This window comes from Cucurbita maxima, unplaced genomic scaffold (genome assembly GCF_002738345.1).
Source record: "Cucurbita maxima cultivar Rimu unplaced genomic scaffold, Cmax_1.0 Cma_Scf00019, whole genome shotgun sequence".
NCBI classification, from domain to species: Eukaryota; Viridiplantae; Streptophyta; class Magnoliopsida; order Cucurbitales; family Cucurbitaceae; genus Cucurbita; species Cucurbita maxima.
Genome location: NW_019272035.1, coordinates 928,179 through 947,036, shown reverse-complemented (window position 1 = coordinate 947,036; position 18,858 = coordinate 928,179). Strand labels below are relative to the sequence as shown.

Below are 18,858 nucleotides of genomic sequence, written 5' to 3'. Positions count from 1 at the left end.
AAAAAAAAAAAAAAAAAAAAAAAAAAAAAAAAAAAAAAAAAAAAAAAAAAGAGAAACTAAAGTCTTCACATGAAAAACACAAAATAACTTACAAATTTCAAAACAAGAAAGAAAAATAATTCAAGCGTAAAAAAAAATCTGATTTGGTTTCAACATACAAGAAAAAAAGCAACTTGTCTGTGGTTCTTGTCGGAAGCAAGTTGTGCAGGCGTAAGGCCAGTATTATCAGTCACCATCAAATCCTCTTTCTTTCCAGCTTGCACTAATACTGTACATGCCTCTAAATTACCCCTAATAGCTGCCCAGTGGAGAGGAGTGCAACCTGAAAGAAGAAGGAACCATCTGATTTAAAACAGTTGTTCTAAAAAGATTTCTTACATATTATCTTTAAACTAGAAGGCATGTTTTTTTCCCTTGGGTAAAGCTTTTTAAGCCCTCCACACATTACCTTCTTTATCTTGACGTCCCCGATATGCATCCAAAAACAAGAGAAGTCGTATACAATCAGCAAAACCTTTGTATGCAGCCCTAAAAGAATCCACATAAAGAATCAACTGAGAAAGGATTATAAATCATAAAAGAATTGGTTCAGAATATATCAAAAGACATTCAGTACAGCACCCATTGATTTGGGTTAGGAAATAGTCCCAAGTGTGTAAAACGGTGTAAATTGTTTAGTATCATATCAAAATCGGGATTACCCATAATATTACAAGACAACGAGGATGAGAAACATAAAACCAAATAGAAAGTAAGATACCATGATCATAGCACAATACCAAGAAAAAAAACCACATTCATAACCATATATGCATAAATATGGATGATAGAACTACCACTTTCACAATTTGAAGCATTGTAAAAAACTAGTACCAGTGTAAAGGGCTTCTCCCATCATTATCAGGAACATCGGGATCCGCATTCCATTTTGAAACAATATGATAGAGAAAAGCCGTCTGGCCATATTGAGCTGCAACGTGGGTTGTCTGCAATCAAGCCCATATAGTTACAATTAGTATGCTAGAAGGCAACTTTCAGTTGATCTACTGAACTGACTATCAATTTAATGTTGAACAAATTTTTTTAATTGAAAAAGAATGCCTCAAACATTAGCTAGAAATCTAAGATTCAAAAAAAAAGATAAACACCACCTAGTTAATTGTTTGGGAATAAGTTTCTGAATAGAAATTAGTGTCAGGTGACTCAATAAACCATGAAACACAGACATCCTAACCACCTATCTGAGCACTCAACAAAAAAGTATAACCTATATGTTCTCATATACCACCAATCGACTATGGACACAGTAACAAAATCGTCAATAGCAGTATCAGACACCTGGGGGGATACAAATGTTGCAGAACACAATTCTTATTATATCCAGGTCTACTTATTTCTCATACAACTTTGCAGGCAGTTTCAAGAACAAACTCAGAATTTCTATCCATGTATTAATGATTGTCTTCTTCCTAGGTCATGTAAATTCATGAACAGGATACTAAAGGAATTAACAATCATTTAATTGCCAGAAAGGAAATAAACACGACCTGATAGCCATACATATCAGCAACAATGACAACAGCTCCCTCTTGAAGTAAAACCTCAACCACCTGGATGGCTCCACGAACAGCACTCCAATGTAAGGCTGTTTGCCCAGTATGATCCGTCGCATTTACATCACCTCCATGCTGGAAAATGATAGAATATCAAACTTACTAAACAGCTAATATAAATGACAATACATGTTTTCAATCTCGTGCCTCCGTTCTGAGCATACAGACATCATTTAAAAGCTCAAGCATTGCCTCGCCCATCCAGATATTTTTGTTTTGGAGGGAAGAAACGGATTATAAAACACAAGTCCACATTAACCAATAAACAGATAGAAAACCAATACTTCCACCAAATTCGATCCAGAAACTACCGTTCATGAACTCACTTAAACAAAATGAATCCAGAGAAAAAGCATGTTAATCCCCCATTACATTACACACAGCCCATCAAATAACAGATAAAACAAAAAAAAAAAAAAAAAAAAAAAAAAAAAAAAAAAAAAAAAAAAAAAAAAAAAAAAAAAAAAAAAAAAAAAAAAAAAAAAAAAAAAAAACGATTAAAACGAAAAAGAAATCCTATGGGCTGAATGCAGGAAGGAAGGAAATCAAATTTTCCAAACGACCCACAGATAAAAACACGCAGATTGGAAAAACGAACCTCAATAATATAACGAGCAGCGGCAGTGCGATTATTAAGAGCAGCCCACTGAAGAGCATAGTATCCAAGGCCATCGGGCTCAGAAACAGAGCAACCATCGCACTCGACCAATCTCTGAAGCTTCTCCAAATCGCCATAAGCCGCAGCCGTATAGACATCATTCCTCAAGCTCTCCTCGCCGTCGCCATCACCTTTGGCAGAGGAACCAGAGGCAGTCTGCGAGGGCTCGTGATCCCGCGATTGAACCTCGTCGACGACCTCAATTTCCGAAGACATGATTTAAAAATTACAAAATGTGGTTGGGATGAATCCGGTGGGTCTAAGGTTTGCAAGATCGGAAGGATTCGAACGAATTGAAGATTGAAGAATGGGAATTGGATAGAAGAGGATTTAGGGTTTTTCCGGGAATGACAAAGGAGACTGATCGTCGCCGTCCGTCAGCGTTGACTGTGAGAAGGGTGGCTGTAACGGAGGAGAGACAGAGACAGAGAATCCAAGCCGTCTACAACGGAAAAGGATAATGATTTAATATCCATTAATTCCTTTTTGTTTTTTCATTGTTTGTTAGTGTTTCAGTTAATTATTATTTTTCAGAGTTAATTAAAATTTTTAAATCATTTATGTATTATTCGTGTAATTAATTTGGTAAATTTTAAGTTCTCAATAAAAAAAAATTAAAAATAAATCATATAGTTTTTTAAATATTATATTTAATAGGTTTAAAAAAATTTAAATCATGGGTTCAAACTTTCCAACTATAATGAGGTTCTGTTTTAAAAATGTCGGGACCCTTCATCATCTTTTACTCAAAGTCAAGTCTCCTCGTCTACTACTGAATCATAGTCATGGATTTTCTAGATCTGCTCAACTCCATGACCCAAATCGAGGTTTAGTGTTTGTCACCTTCTCCATTTCCACGACCTGATTGTGACACAACGAACCACCACGACTAGGTTTCATAGTAAATTCTAATAAATCTTGCTTATTTATCATATTATTTTTTTAAATAAAAAATATTAATAATAACGTACTTTAACCATATTAATTTATAATGTAAGATGTTTAGTGAATGTAACTTAATGTGAAATTACATTAAAAATTTAAGATATAAATTATATAAATACCTTTTTAATTTTGGTTGAATATACGTTGTTAACCGATAATTTTATTTTTAAAAAATTAATTATCTATTTTTATATTTAAATTCTCAATCTATTCTATACTCGATTTGAATTTACAACTTTACCCGCATATTAAAAAATTTCAATTAAGCCATTAAAGTTACCATTTAGACATGGAAAACGAATATATTTCGACACGTGAACCTGTCATCTAGATGATAGAATCGATTCTACCTATAAACAAAAATTCAACTCCGTCGTCAACAAACTCCATTTTTTTCGAGTAACATGTCGGAATAACATAAATGCATATCCAAATATGTCAAGATAATCCATTTAGATTTTTTATTAGTAATTTGTAATTATATTTTATTATTCCGTTCAAAGGAGCTCGAATGAAATATAATTATTTATCTTTATATTAACAATAAAAATTATAATTTTATTATTTTTTAATAAATAATGAAAATAAACGTAGATGAAAAATCACTTTAATTCAATAAAAAACGGTAATCAACCATTTTATTATAGGGATTACCTTTAATTCGCATTAATCAATTTATACATTAATGGTTTCAAAATAAAATTCTAATAAAATTTATGGTTTAAATCGATAAAATTATTAGTTTAAAATTTTAATTAAATATTTGACTTTTACGGGTCGGGTCGGGTCTGAGTCAAATCAAGATCCGACTCCGAGAAGTTGAATTAAAAAAGAAACCCTAAAAAAATAGAGGCAAACAAATTTGATTGGAGGACAATCTGTCTCTTTTATTATTGGTATTATTTATTTATTTATTTATTTATTTTATTATTATTTTATATTTCAGATGCAAACAAAGGCAAAGCCCTAATCGGACCAAACCCTAGGGTTTACTCTAACCGGACCACTAAACCCATCTTTTTCTCTCAATTTCCAGAAAAAACCATTCGCATTCTTCATCTTCTTCCAGGCCCCGCTCTCGTTCTGCAACTACCCTCTTCATTTCTCTTCGTTTTCCCGTTCTTCTCTTCAATTTGAGCTTGTTTTTTTCTCGCGGTGATGGAGTTGGAAGGCGTGGGCTACTGCGTGGACGACACGTCTCTGTGGTTTCGCTCTGTTTTGGAAGCTCTGACGGTGGAGACTGTTCTCACCGCTGCAAACTCTCTTGCTTGGTTTTTGGCCACGGTGAGTCTTTTCTTTCACTTTGTTCTTTGATCGGTTTTGTTCTTTTATGGATTCTACTGGTTTCTAGTCCTGATTTTTCTTGTTCTTGCTTGAATTTAGTGGCTCTTTGCATTTCTTTTTGTTGACTTTGTTCATTTCTTATGCCTTCTTTTACTTTCTTGGCGTTTGCTGCTTATTTGCCTTTGTTGTGCTTGCCTGTTTGTTTCTTATGCCCGTTACTTACAATTGCTACAGACGTGAAGTTTTAACTGGAAATCTTGAGCCTTGACTTGTGTGTGGAGACTGAGAGAACTGTTTGGTTGGTTTCCAGTGGATTAACGTGGATGAGAAGCTAATTCTTCTTTGCACGTTTTGTTTCAACTTATTTTCAAAATTGCGACGAGGAAGAAGCTTTCTACTTCAAGCTTTCACCATTCCCTGCTTATATCGTTCTCGATATTCCTTGTGAAAATATTTTCAACTTCTTACCAACTTTTTGAAATGGGAAAATCTCGCTTATTGGGGCCTGCTACGTTAGAAATGATAATTTGAAGCTCTTGGAGGTCCATGTTGATGGGTCGAGTACAGAATTCGCCTCTACTGTTGTGTGGAATGGCCAATCTTTTGGACTTTGGGTGTACTTTCATCTTTAAAAGTTATACATTTTAGTTAATCTCTTATGCCTTTTGTTTGTCAAGTTGAGCTATATCCTTGGCGCTTGGTGGTTTTGGTTGCAAATTTAGTTTCCTCTATGTTAGAATTGGTTGTTTGAACAACACTCATGCTTTCTGATTGCTTGTGGGCAATTTCGTTTGTTGTTTCTGCAATCAATGAAAGTCAAACATAGTTATGTTGGAATCCTTAAATTTTTTCTTTCGTAACACATCCATTGATCAATTGACCTATTACCGTAGGGTGGACCAGCAAATTCCACAGAATTTTCCATATATGTTTCTGTAAATCTCACCTGAAAAGAATTCCTTTTCCTCTAGGCTATTGGGGAATTTGATTGCGTTATGATATTCTGATTATACTCTTTGATGAGCCATCACAGTCAGTGTGTGATGTAATTGAATGCAATGAACAAGAAATTTAGATCTCAATTCATTTTCCAACATAATTAAGTTTTCTTCAGGCAGGAGCTCTGTTAAATGATGTCAATGCTCCACCAGGATTCGCTGCAATTGGGAAAAAGTAATAAAAGCTTCATATTGTTTATATCATTTTACTTTCTGTTCTTAGTTAGTTCTGAGATTTCTGATTTGTACCTCTCTCTTAGGTTTCCTTTTGAAGAACTTCACGCAAAGAACAATCCTGATAAGGAAAATGTAGATGGCAGTGAGTCAGAGGATGATAAAGATGGAGATGAAGTTGATGATGATGATGATGATACAAATGGCCCGGATGGTGGGGAAGATGTAGAAGATTTCTCGGCCGGAGAAGGGGACGATGGTGATCTAGAGGATGACCCTGCAGCGAGTGGCAATGGAAAGGCAGGGGGTGATGAGGAAGACGATGGAGAAGAAGATGACAATGATGAAGACGATGACGACGATGATGAGGATGAGGACGATGAAGATTTCTCGGCTGACGAAGTGGATGAGGTTGATCAGGAAGATGGCCCTGTAGCACGTGGAAATGGAAGAATAGAAGTCGGCGAGGAGGACGAAGATGATGACGATGATGACGACGACGACGACGGAGATGAGGATGATGATGATGACGAAGAAGAGGAAGACGAAGAGGATGAAGACGATGACGAGGAAACACTCGAACCACCAGCCAAGAGAAGGAAGTGAGAATGGTGATTGGCTCTTTTCTTTTTCCATTATCAGTTGTGCCCTTCCCCATTGTATCAGGAGTTGGGAAGTTATATTAGTGAGGGGAATTTAGCTAGTCAGCCTTCAAATTTAGAGGTAGCAAGATTATTGACATTGTTCTTAATGAACTTCCTATATTTATGTTGTGGATCCACATTATATATCATAATTTGTTCTCTCTAGAATCCCAAAATCTTCAATAGTTTAACAACCAAAAAAACGTGTTCTAAATTTTTCTTTGCCCGATTATATAATTCGTGTATGTGTATGTGTATGTGTATGTGTATGTGGGACATGGAAGTTGAAATCCGGTAAGGAGTATGTAACAACTCACCTGCCGGATCAACTAGCTCCAAAAATGGATGGTAACAACTCACCTGCTGGATCAACTAGCTCCAAAAATGGTAACAACTCACCTGTTGGATGAGTGCGACCTATACTTATACATATATAGCTAACCATATTTAGAATGATTACGATGTTTAATTAGGGTGGATTAAACCATATTTAGAATGATTACGTTGTTTAATTAGAGTGGATTGATCTTACAATGCACTCCCTCGAGGATCCAGCGTCCTCGCTAGCACACCATTTGGTGTCTAGCTCTGATATCATTTATAACATCCCAAGCCCACTGTGAGCAAATATTGTCCGCTTTATCTCGTTACGTATTGTCGTTAGTCTCATGGTTTTAAAACGTGCCTACGGTTTTAAAATGTGTCTACTAAATAGACGTTTTCATTTCCTTATATATAAGAGATGTTTTATTCTCTTTCAAGTAAAATTTGACAATTAAGGTTTATATTTCTTTGTTCTTATTTCAAATTTTTTAATTTTATGTTCTTCTAAAAGAAATTAATAGATTTGTTAGATATATTTAAATTTTATATCCTCCGAAATTTAAATTTTATATGTAATAAATTTATAAATTTTAAGTTATTTATATTTGTTTTTGCAGTTGCAAACAAAACCCTAGGGTTTACCCTAACTGGACTAAACCCAACTTTTCTCCCAATCTCAGGAAATCTATTCACATTTCTTCCCCCTCTTTCTATCTGCATTCACTGCTAGGCCCATCTCTCTCTCTCTCTGCGACCTTCCTTCTTCTTCTTCTCTCTCCTTTTCTTGCTTTTGTCCATTTCTGTTCACTTTTGAGCTCGTTTTTGCGGCAATGGAGTTGGAGGGTGTCGGCTTCATGGAAAGAACCATGTGGGTGTCTTCTGTTTTGGAAGCCATGGTGATGGAGACTGTTTTTGTCACTGCAAACTCCCTCGCTTGCCTTCTTGCGGCGGTAACCCCTCATTTTGACCTTACTCTTTAATGGGGTTTCGTTTTGTCACGGATTTTACTCATTTTAGTCATCGTTCTTACTTCTTGAAGCTTAATTTTCCCTTACTTTATTTTTACTTCTTGTGTTCTTTAGTTCTTTATAGCTTCTGAATTTTTTTCCGTTCTTACTTCCTGAAGCTTAAATTTCTTTGCTCTTTGCGGATTCTTTGACTTACTTTTGTAGCTTATGAACTTTTGCGTTTGTTATTTGGAGTCGTACCCTTACTCGTTTGTTTTCTTTTCTGGTTAAATACTTGCTTGAAGAACAACCCGGTTTCTCTGTCATTACTCTTTTTTGGGTGCTTTATTCGTGAAATTTTAGCTGAAACTATTGAGAATTGACCTATCTTTTAAGTGCAAGTGTTTGCTGTAGTGATAAATGTGAATGGAAGGCAATTTTTCGCCCATCTTGTTGGCTTTTTTCTCTCATTGTGACCAAGAACAAGCCGTCTTTGTCAGGATTTTGCCATTCTGTATTTAGATTAAACATGATATTCTTGTGCAAATCCTTTAGCTTTTCTGCCCCACATTTGTTGAATCTTGGATATCCTACTTCATTTTGGGATAGAATGTTTGATATGAGAAATTGATGTTTTTGGTAGCTATATTTATCTGGTCCATGTTGATGGGGTTATGTTACAGAATAAATTATGGTAATAGCTCAAGTCTACCGCTAGCAGATATTCACTTTGACCTGTTAACCATTAACTTCATGGTTTTAAAACGCGTCTGCTAGGGAAAGGTTTCCACACCCTTAAGGAATGCTTCGTTACCCTCTCCAACCGACATGGGATCTCACAATCCACCCCACTTGAGGGCAGCATCTTCGCTGGCACCGCTCGGTGTATGGCTCTAATACTATTTGCAATAGTCCAAGTCCACCGCTAGCAAATATTGTTCGCTTTGGCTCGTTAGTCGTCAGCCTCACGGTTTTAAAATGCGTCTATTAAGGAGAGGTTTTCACATCTTTATAAGAAATGCTTCGTTCCTTTCTCCAACGTGGGATCTCATACTCTAGTCAAATTTAATTTTCCTTGGGGCATGCTTAAATGATGTTTCTATTCATTTCATGTGGTTTTTGTCGATCAAGATTCAGCTGTCCCTTGTGGTGATTGTTTGTTGTGGTTGGAAGTTCATTTTCAATTTCTTAGAATTTCTGGGCTAATCCTCTCATGCTTTCTAGTTTTTTTTTTTTTTTTTTTTTTTGGGTGTTTTGCTGTTTGGCACTTGGAATCAGAATCGTTGTCTAAATCAACTCATGTTTTCCAGTTTCTTGTGGCCTGTGGGTATTCTCCTGTTTTAACTCTCCTTAAAATACTGCTTAACGAGACATTTCTGGAAGTTTTCTTCATTTTCTGATTAGTTGTTCTAGACAAGACATAGCTGGATGTCTTGTTTTTTCTTTCTAATGCTTGCTCTTGAAATTTATCATCTAGAATGCAATTTTCTAATCTTGTTTGAGACAATTCCAACACAGAACATGATCTTGAGACTTTAATGATTCACTTTCCAACATGATTGTGTTTTCTTCAGACAGGTGCTCTGTTAAATAATGCCAATGCCACACCAGGATTGGCTGCAATTGAGGAAAGGTAATAAAATTTCATGTCATTCATATGTTTTTACTTTAATATTTTTTAGGTTGGTTCTAAGATTACTGGTCTTCTCTCTTCTCCTAGGTTTCCTTTCTCTGAACTTCACAAAAAGCAACGCCCCAATCAGGAAAACAAAGATGGCAGTGAAACGGAGGATGATGAAGATGACGACGATGACGATGATGCAAATGATCAGGATGACGACGACGACGACGAAGATTTTTCCGGAGGTGAAGAAGGGGATGATGGTGATCCAGAGGATGATCCTGAAGCAAATGGTGATGGAAGAGCTGGAGGAGATGAGGAAGATGATGATGAGGACGACGACAATGGAGAGGATGAGGACGACGATGAGGAGGAGGAGGAAGACGAGGAGGAGGAAGACGAGGAGGAGGAAACACCTCAGCCACCAGCTAAGAAGAGGAAGTGAGAATATTGATTGGCCCTCCACGTCGTCGAGTTTCAAGCAGCGAGGGAAGTTTAGCTAGTGTAAGCCTTTGGTTTAGGGGTAGAAACATTGTTGGCCTTATTGGTAATGAACTGCTCAGCTTATGTTTGTGATGTTATGGATCCATGTTATATATAACATTTCTTTTGGCAAACTAGTTAGTACTCTTTATGTTCAAATTTCCATTGATATAGCAAAATTGTGATTTGGGCCAAATATTTCCTTTCAAAAATATAAGTTTAATCTCTCTAATTCATAATTTATTATTTTGGTACTTTCCATCCAAAAATTAGGATCAATACCGTATTCTATGTTAGATAGACACGACTCTCTACAATGGTATGATATTGTCCACTTTGAGACTCAAAATAATTTTGTTCTGCATTTGATGATTCTATTGACTTACTTTACTCCAATGGAAATAGTATTTATTGGTTATAAATTCATAATCATTCTCTAAATTAACCCTCGTGCAACTTTCATCTAACATTCTAATCTTTTAAGAATCACTAGGCTAAATAAGTTTTTAAATATTATAAAACAAGACTATCCTCGAGCTATAATAGTACAAAATTTATTTTTTTAAAATTATTAACCATTAAAAAAATTAAGTTTCCCGGACATCAAGCTAATCATTTGGACATCAATTTTAAAGAATGAAGTTCATTTATAAAAATCTTAAAGTTCAAAAGTCTAATTAGAGCGACTTCGAACTAATTAGAGCTGACACTTGTTTAAAGAATTTTATAGGAGAAAAAATTCAAAAGAGTGGTAAAAATATCTATAGTTTACGGATTATTTTGCAATCGACAAATTCCACTTTTTTATTCTTCTATTTTTTATAATTATTATTTCATTATTTTAATTCTTCTCAAAATCTACCGATCAACCCTTATTTTATATTATAGGTGTATATATACGTTTATTCTCTCAAGTTTTGGACTTCAGAGAGAAACAACGATCACCGCCATTATAGAATCGGACTAATCTCTTACTGTTTCCGATTACTACGCGACTAATATGAGATTTGAGAAGTCGAGAGAAATACCGAGCCGCTGGTGTTCGGAGCTGGGATGTTTGATGCGACAAAGGTGATGGAGGAGAGAGAGAAGGTGGCGGCAGCGACGATAGCANGTATTTTTTTCGTATGAGTCTTCATGGAAGCATATTTTTTTTTCTAGTTTTCAACAATTAGCGTGAATTTTGAAAAAATACTCGTACTAAACTTTCGTTTTTTAAATTTCAAAATTGGAAGGTTTACCCATTATTGATGATGATCTGTTAGAAGTTTATTAGAAGATTTATGAAGTATGAGGTGAAAAGAAGGAGAGAAATGAATGATTATGAAATTATAAGAAAATTGACCAAAAAAAGAAAAAGGCAACAAATTAAATTCCACTCAAAACCATGCAAAGAGTACTGAAGTTGAAGTGGGAGTGTAAAATGAGAGAGAGAGAGAGAGAGAGAGAGGTGGGCTCAAACATGGTCAAAGCTGAGTAAAAAAGCATAAAAATTCCTCGGATTCTGTCTGATTCTTTGTCTTGTTTTTGTCACTCTCTTTACTTCCATTTTGAATCACCCAACACAATATAAGGCTTTTCCCTATGCCTTTCTACCCCTCTTTTTTTTTTTTTTTTTTTTTTTTTTTTTTTTTTTTTTTTTTTTTTTGTTGCTGTGGCTTACTTTGACAATATCATTTATTTGAAGGATAAAAAAAAACTCGAAGAGGTATATGAATGGTTGCTAACATATGTATATGCATGCATATAGTTAGAGGGTAGTTTTGTCTATGAGGGACGAGGATGGAGATAGGGAATATGAACAATTGTCTTCGATCTGAGGGAAGAATTTCCCGGGATGCATGTGAGTGAGACAAAACATGCTGGAAGAACAAGTGTTGTAGGGACAGTCTTCACTCTAGAAGCGAGGAGTAGATAATCTGACCGGGGAATGTTGAGGCAATTAGGTGCCAAATCTGTATTTCGAAGTCGGTAAATTGTTACACCTAACTAAATAAAAATCATTCTATCTAAAAACGTTGAACTTACGTAAAACTGACTCAACAAAACATCGAGAAATGAATTCTTGTATTAAAATTACTATCGGGATTAGTTCAAATTTTGGGAGTTAGAAATTTGGAAGGAGAGAAAGAGAACAAAAGCCAGCTTCCCAAATCACTGCCAAATTGGGTGATAACAGCTGCAAAATCCTTCCCTTAGAAAATGCCTATTTCTTAAGCATTCTTCCCAATTCCTCCATCAACAAAATAGGGAAAGAGCCAATCAATAAGGGTCCACTTAGCAACCAATTTCAAATTCCTTCACGAAACTCGATAGCTATCATAATATGGTCGTCTCTCGATAATCGTGAGATGTAAATTCGAAAACCCGTGTGCCCATACGAGATCTTTTTCCTACCTCGAACCTTAGAATGCCTTTTATTAACTATTTAGCATGTACTCGAAAATTTTCATGTTTGAAAATGTCAATCTTTACATCTTACCGTGTAAAACTACGAACTATCTAGTGGAGCCTACTTCCAAACGAGGAAAGGGTTCCTTTTATGCCATTTCATCGATACAAATCCGACATGGAAATTGTTAAATGGTCTATTCATTTAACAAATTCAAACCCACAATTCTTCATTTCTTAGTTTCCAAGATTGGTATTGTATAGTATCTATTACAGTGTTCTTTCATCACTGTATATTCTGTTCTTCCTTTCATGGTTTCCTTTATCCTTTGATCTTTCGCCATTAGAGGAAGTTTGTGGAAATGGATTTTCGTTTTTGGGTTCTGGGGTTTTGTTTTTGGGTCTGTTTCTTCTTTAGCTGTTCTGGTTCTGTGAATTCCAAGGGCGAGGAAGGAGATGGGTTTCTGAGCGGGATGGTTTTGATTGATGGCAAATCTGCCATTGGAGGTATCGATGAAGATTTCGTTTGCGCTACGCTCGATTGGTGGCCTCTGGAGAAATGTGATTATGGAACGTGTAGTTGGGGCCAAGCTTCTCTGCTTAATCTGGTACTCTTTCTCCTTCCAGATTTCTGATGATTTCGATACTCATTTATGGCGATGAACATCATTTGATATGTTTTTATCGTACGTAAATTTTGGCATCTGGGTTTTGTTATTTGATCTTCTTCTTTAATCTTCCTTTATGGGTTTTTGTGTTTATCGCTAAGGAACAGCGAAAGCATGTCAGTTGCTTTAGCTAAATGCTCGTAGTGTTCATAAACTTATTCTTATTGTTCTTCCAACTGGCAGGACCTGGGCAGCAACATTCTATTAAATGCAATCAAAGGTTTGAATTCCTTTAGCTCACCTGTTTGACTCGTTACAATACCTTGAGTCTATCGCTAGTAGATATTGTTCTTTTTAGACTTTCCCCTTTAAGACTTTTCAAGGTTTTTAAAACGCGTCTGGTAGGAAGAGATTTTCATACCCTTATAAAAGATGTTTCGTTCTCCCCCAACCGATGTGAGATCTCACAATCCACTCCCCCAGGACCCAGCATTCTTGCTAACACACCACCTCATGTCATGTCCACCCCCTTCGAAATTGAAAAGAGGTGGATTGAGGGGTCCCACATTGATTACAGAAGGGAACGAGTGCTACAAGGACTCTAGACCCTAAAGGGGGGTGAGGAAGCTAAGCCTTGAAGGGGGTGGACATGAGGCAGTGTACTAGCAAGGACGCCGAGCTCCGAAGGGGGTGGATTGTGAGAACCCACATCGGTTGGGGAAGAGAACGTATCATCCTTTATAAGAGTGAAAACCTCTCCTTTGCAAACACATTTTAAAAACTTTGAGGGAAAACCCCGAAAGAGAAAGCTTAAAGAGGACAATATATACTAGCGGTGGCCTTAAGTACCTTCAAATCTCAACCAATACAAACTTTATTCTCTGCAAACATTAAAACTAATACCTTTTTTCATGAATGATGCAGAATTTAATCCCCTAAAGCTAAGATTGGGTGGCACTTTGCAAGATAAGCTCATATATGATACTGAAGATCACAAGCAGCCATGCATTTCTTTTAAAAGAAACACCAAAGAGTTGTTTGGCTTCACTCAAGGCTGCTTACCCCTTGACAGATGGGATAAACTAAATGACTTCTTCAAGAAAGGAGGGTAATCAAAATCTCATCCCATTTTGCTGTTACTAAGTTACATTTCTCAAATGTTGAATGCTAAAGTTGTGTAATCCTATTCAGAGCTAAGATTATCTTTGGATTAAACGCTCTCAATGGACGAAAGTTTGCATCAGATGGGTCCGCTGTAGGAGCTTGGAACTACACGAACGCTGAATCGTTCATACGTTATACTGTCAAAAAGAACTACACAATCCATGGTTGGGAGTTTGGTAAGAACTGCTACTAGTATTCTTGACGTTTTACAGCGAAAGCATATTATGGTTCGGTTAAAACAATTCATAACCGATTTAACTAAGCAAAGACAGAGAATTTAAAACCGCTCATGTAACAGCTAACAGATATTGTCCGCTTTTGCCCGTTACATATCATCGTCAGCCTCACGGTTTTAAAACGAGTCTGTTAGGGAGAGGTTTCCACACATTTATAAAGAATGTTTCATTCTCCTTCCTAACCGATGTGGGATCTCACAATCCACTCCCCTCAGAGTCTAGCGTCCTCGTTGGCACTCATTCCCTTTTCCAATCGATGTGGGACCCCCCAATCCACCACCTTCAAGACACAGCGTCCTTGTTGGCACACCGCCTCATGTCCACCCCCTATAGGACTCATTCTCCTCGCTGGTACATTACCCAGTCTCTGGCTATGATACTATTTGCAACGGTCCAAACCCACCACTAGCAGATATTGTCCTCTTTAAACTTTCCCTTTCAGACTTTCTCTCAAGGTTTTTAAAATGCGTCTACTAGGGAGAGATTTCCACACCTTTATAAAGAATGTTTCGCTCTCCTCTCCAACCTATGTGGGATCTCCTGGTTCATCCCAAACGACTCGTATTTGACAATGGATAAGGATTCTTCTGTTCTAATTTATGGTTGATTTCCATTTTCTTATGCTCAGGGAATGAATTGTGTGGGAGTGGAGTTGGAACAAGAATTTCAGCAGAACAGTATGCTTCTGATACAATTGTTTTTCAGAAGATGGTCCAAAGCATCTACAACGGTGTCCAAACTAAGCCGTTAACCATAGCACCTGGAGGATTCTTTGACGAAAATTGGTTCAAAGAATTCGTTGATAAAACTACCCCAACACTGGATGCTGTCACACACCATATATACAATCTAGGAGCAGGTATCATCCACTGGCCAAATAAGACCTTTATGAAGTTTCAAAAAGTGGGTTAACACTGGAGCTTTTTCTTATTAACAGGAGTTGACAACCATCTTGTCGAAAGGATTCTTAACCCGTCCTATCTCAATGGCATGGTCGATACGTTTTACAAGCTTCATGAGGTTCTTAGAAACTCGCAAAGTTCAGCTAAAGCATGGGTTGGGGAAGCAGGAGGGGCTTACAGCAGTGGCCATAATCTGGTCTCTAATGCATTCGTCTCGAGTTTCTGGTAATCTAGGCTCCGAAAAACAGGAATGCATGGCTCTTTTAAGACCTTCATAATAAATAGCACTTTTTTATGTGTGTCTTATTCAGGTACTTGGACCAGCTCGGTATGGCAGCCACTTTTGATACGAAAACATACTGCAGGCAGACGTTGATTGGTGGAAACTATGGTTTACTGAACACGACAACCTTTGAACCGAATCCAGATTATTACAGGTGAACGACTAGGAAAATATTTCTAACCTTAAATTCTTCACTTCTTCACGGATGCTATTAGACAATTATCTAACAATCAGCTTGCTTGTTTCTTTTCTCTGTTTTCATTTCAGTGCACTCCTATGGCATCGCTTGATGGGAAGAAATGTTCTGTCCACGAGCTTTAATGGGACAAAGAAAATACGAGCCTACGCACATTGTTCTAAGCAATCGGTAAGTAGTAGTACATACTATAACAGCTCAAACCACCCGCTAGCAAATATTATCCTCTTTGAGCTTAACCTTTCAGGCTTTCCCTCAAGGTTTTTAAAATACATCTCTAAGGGGGTGGATTGTGAAATCCCACCTCAGTTGGAGAGGAAAACGAAACATTCCTTATAAGAGTATAGAAACCTCTCCCAAGCAGAAGCGCTCTACAAACTTTGAGGGGAAGCCCGAAAGAAAAGGCCAAAAAATGACAATATCTGTTATGGTAACCTTTCTATAAACATTTGGTTTTTCTGCCCATTGCTCGTTTTCGTCTATAAAATAAATAACTAAAAACTAAAACTCGAGAACAAAGAAATGCCACCAGTTTTTCAACTCGGATTCTAACTCTCAATCTTACAGAAAGGAATCACATTACTATTGCTCAACCTAGATGGAAACACCACAGTTCATGCTAAGTTTGCATTCAACAGAACGAGCGGGTTACACTATAAACATAGATCCTATAAGAATAAGCAAAAGGTTGTTCGGACATCTCGACCTTATGGTCGTGAAGGCGAAGCCTTCAGAGAGGAATATCATATAACAGCCAAGGATGGGAACCTGCATAGTCAAACAGTGTTGCTAAATGGAAAGATTTTGTCTGTAAATTCATCAGGGAACATACCTTCATTGCAGCCTAAGCAAGTGAATTCATCTGAACCAATAATGGTGGCACCCTTTTCGATCGTGTTCGTTCACATACCGAATATTGTTCTTCCTGCTTGTGGCAATGTATGGAACTGAAAATCAGTTCCAGATTGGTGATTTTCTAATCAGAGAACAATTCTAATAAAAATCTTTGAATCAGAAGATACACATTTTACAGAACATTTGCAGCTTTAGCAGGATTACTGAGTATCAATGAGAAACAAAATCTCTACATGATCAATAAAATGCATATTTATGGGGAATATACAAGTATTCACTATGGGTATACAACTGAAGAACCTGATGATGGAATGCAGTCAATGGCTCGTAATGGCGTTCTTCTCGGAAAATTCATGTAATGTAATACTACTCGTTCTTTGAAAAGGTTTTAGGTTTACTGCTGGCAAAGACCAACCAAACAATTGTCCCGGTCAAGTAGAAGAAGATCGATGGGGCAAACAATGAGATCTACACATAAACAAACGGAAAATTTTGAAGATGCGAAAGAAGTCGGAGGATATGAACGGAATATACAAGTGGTAAAGACGAGAAGTTGCCAACTTACACTCCAAGAATGAGTAGAATCGAGAAGAAAGCCAGTGAGTGCAACTCCTACAATCCCGGGTATCGCTCCAACGGTATTCGTAATGCCCTGAGGAGTGTTTTTAAGGTGAGGCTTGCTAAGATTGACCGCATGAACTATTCGGAATATTAATATGGATCGGGATATTATAGAGCTTACACATACCAAAAGGACACTTGCATATTCCGGTGACATATCTTGATGAGTACAGTAGAGTCCTGCAGACGATAATTATCTTAGTACTTAATGGCCAATAGGAAACGATCCAATAACTTCGAATGTAGATCGTACCAGATAATGCAAAACTAGAGAGGGCCAAGCCACTGGTTAGAATGGCTACTACCTCCCAAGGTGGCAAGCCTATATCAACAGAGGACAAAGTCATGCAAACTGCTGGGGACACAAAGGCGATTGTTTGGCAAATCTTTCTTACCTACATCGAAAACAGAAGAGGATCAAACAAATTATGAACAGAATGCTTCTTGACAAGAAACTGTTAGAGTTCGTAGCCATACTGTCGTGGTATCGACACCATTGGAAATCAAGTTATCAGCTAACTGCGATGCAATGCTTGTCACGAAAATTGAAGCCAGGGGCGGGAGGATGGAAACCTGAATTGAAAGATTTCTAGAAGTCGTAAGAAACTCAAATCAATACAAAACACGGTTGAGAGGAGAGGTACCCAAGCTGCTTCGGTCAAATTAAGGTTCAATTCCTCGCTGCATAAGAACGTGGATGAAAATCCAAATTCAGTTTTCCAATACACAAAGCAAGGAAGCAAGGAAGACGGTGAGGAGACAACGAAGTGAGGGTACCTAAAATAAGTAGGAAGCCAAGAGAGACAAGTGTAGTGACCCCAACTCCCGCAGAAATGAGTATATATCATTGCCCAGACCGGCGGATACTCGAAAAACCCCCTCCACGGTACTTCCTAACAATTCGATAAAAAAAATGACTGAAAATAAATAACGAAGATCAATTAAACTCAAATATAAGTTGATAAAAAACACGTAGATACCTTGAGTGCAGCGGGAAGTTGTTGAAGTTTGATGGGTGTTGTTAGTTTCTTGTTCGGGTACCCGGACTCGGATTCAGATTCATCTGCTATAAAAACAATAAAACCAAATAAAAACGCTTACACACAACACTATTATTATGGTTAAACAACCTGTCTGAAGTTTAACCTGGAAAGGATTTAAGGGGTACTGATGGCTGTCCATCCAGAAACTGGAATCCTGCAAACCTTCAACCACAAAACCTTTAGCCATTACCGCCTCAAATTCATATTCATCCAAAATTCGTCGTCACACTATGTGATTCTCCCATTAGAACCGCAAGCCCAAAACTAAAACGAATAGGTTATGTCAATTAAAAATCATTTTCAAAAGTGAATCCATGCGTAGCTCGGTATAAGGACCTATTACTATGCTAAATATCGATGGTTTGATCCTTCACTAACCGGTGAAACAACTTACCAGGCTATCCCCAGAAAGCCAAAAATGTAGAACACGGATTCCCAACCAAAATTTTGGATGAGAGGAGGAGCCAAAAGAAGTCTGCAATAAACAAAAATCAAATTAGAGTTATATGACTACAAAGGTAGTCCAAGAAGTTAGATTCATCAACCATATTCCAGAGTTACGTCAGCTGCCAAAATCGGAAATCCTAATGTTTTGTATAAAGAACTAACAGGAGGAGAAACACTTTTCTTAAAGCCTACGTTTTCAATATTTTTAGGGTTTAAATATCAGCTTTTTGGATTGAGTTATTGTAACGGCCAAAGCCCACTGCTAGCAGATATTGTCTTTTTTGGACTTTCCCTTTCGGACTTCCCCTCGAGGTTTTTAAAACGCGTCTACTTAGAAGAGGTTTCCACACCATTATTAAGGATAGTTCATTCTCCTCCCAACCAATGTGGAATCTCACAATCCACCCCCCCCCCCCCCCCC

General features: G+C 37.2%; 5 protein-coding genes across 6 annotated transcripts in view; 3 read left to right on the top strand and 2 right to left on the bottom strand.

Annotated features, from left to right (window-relative positions):
• The window catches only part of LOC111493712 (protein S-acyltransferase 24), a 7,094-nt gene extending 4,361 nt beyond the window's left edge, over window positions 1–2,733 (bottom strand). Inside the window, exons 1-5 of the mRNA XM_023143529.1 lie at window positions 2,212–2,733; window positions 1,548–1,688; window positions 874–986; window positions 449–528; window positions 159–322 (exon numbers count right to left, since the gene is read on the bottom strand). Of these exons, the coding sequence (XP_022999297.1) occupies window positions 159–322; window positions 449–528; window positions 874–986; window positions 1,548–1,688; window positions 2,212–2,487 (774 nt within the window). The 5' untranslated portion in view covers window positions 2,488–2,733. The remainder of the gene's footprint in view (window positions 1–158; window positions 323–448; window positions 529–873; window positions 987–1,547; window positions 1,689–2,211) is intronic.
• Window positions 2,734–4,182: 1,449 nt separating this feature from the next.
• LOC111493716 (nucleolin-like) lies at window positions 4,183–6,484 on the top strand. Its single transcript, XM_023143534.1, has 3 exons — window positions 4,183–4,500; window positions 5,615–5,673; window positions 5,759–6,484. The coding sequence occupies exons 1-3, from the start codon at window positions 4,375–4,377 to the stop codon at window positions 6,276–6,278; spliced, it is 705 nt and encodes a 234-aa protein (XP_022999302.1). The 5' UTR covers window positions 4,183–4,374; the 3' UTR covers window positions 6,279–6,484.
• A 790-nt stretch (window positions 6,485–7,274) lies between these two features.
• On the top strand, window positions 7,275–9,870 carry LOC111493719 (prostatic spermine-binding protein-like). The gene is made up of 3 exons (XM_023143536.1): window positions 7,275–7,590; window positions 9,162–9,220; window positions 9,308–9,870. Exons 1-3 carry the CDS (start codon window positions 7,471–7,473, stop codon window positions 9,651–9,653), a joined length of 525 nt encoding a protein of 174 aa, XP_022999304.1. The 5' UTR covers window positions 7,275–7,470; the 3' UTR covers window positions 9,654–9,870.
• Window positions 9,871–12,286: 2,416 nt separating this feature from the next.
• Window positions 12,287–16,508, top strand: LOC111493713 (heparanase-like protein 3). The gene is made up of 9 exons (XM_023143530.1): window positions 12,287–12,690; window positions 12,934–12,970; window positions 13,615–13,798; window positions 13,882–14,030; window positions 14,719–14,949; window positions 15,028–15,217; window positions 15,304–15,429; window positions 15,543–15,642; window positions 16,039–16,508. Exons 1-9 carry the CDS (start codon window positions 12,445–12,447, stop codon window positions 16,420–16,422), a joined length of 1,647 nt encoding a protein of 548 aa, XP_022999298.1. The 5' UTR covers window positions 12,287–12,444; the 3' UTR covers window positions 16,423–16,508.
• The window catches only part of LOC111493714 (probable anion transporter 6, chloroplastic), a 6,741-nt gene continuing 4,343 nt past the window's right edge, over window positions 16,461–18,858 (bottom strand). The window contains exons 6-15 of one of the 2 annotated variants that reach the window (XM_023143531.1): window positions 18,385–18,465; window positions 18,094–18,152; window positions 17,928–18,013; window positions 17,725–17,840; window positions 17,592–17,628; window positions 17,425–17,520; window positions 17,201–17,342; window positions 17,075–17,127; window positions 16,892–16,978; window positions 16,461–16,794 (exon numbers count right to left, since the gene is read on the bottom strand). In XM_023143531.1, the coding sequence (XP_022999299.1) occupies window positions 16,693–16,794; window positions 16,892–16,978; window positions 17,075–17,127; window positions 17,201–17,342; window positions 17,425–17,520; window positions 17,592–17,628; window positions 17,725–17,840; window positions 17,928–18,013; window positions 18,094–18,152; window positions 18,385–18,465 (859 nt within the window). In that variant the 3' untranslated portion in view covers window positions 16,461–16,692. The remainder of the gene's footprint in view (window positions 16,795–16,891; window positions 16,979–17,074; window positions 17,128–17,200; window positions 17,343–17,424; window positions 17,521–17,591; window positions 17,629–17,724; window positions 17,841–17,927; window positions 18,014–18,093; window positions 18,153–18,384; window positions 18,466–18,858) is intronic. The other variant, XM_023143532.1, reaches the window with a different exon arrangement.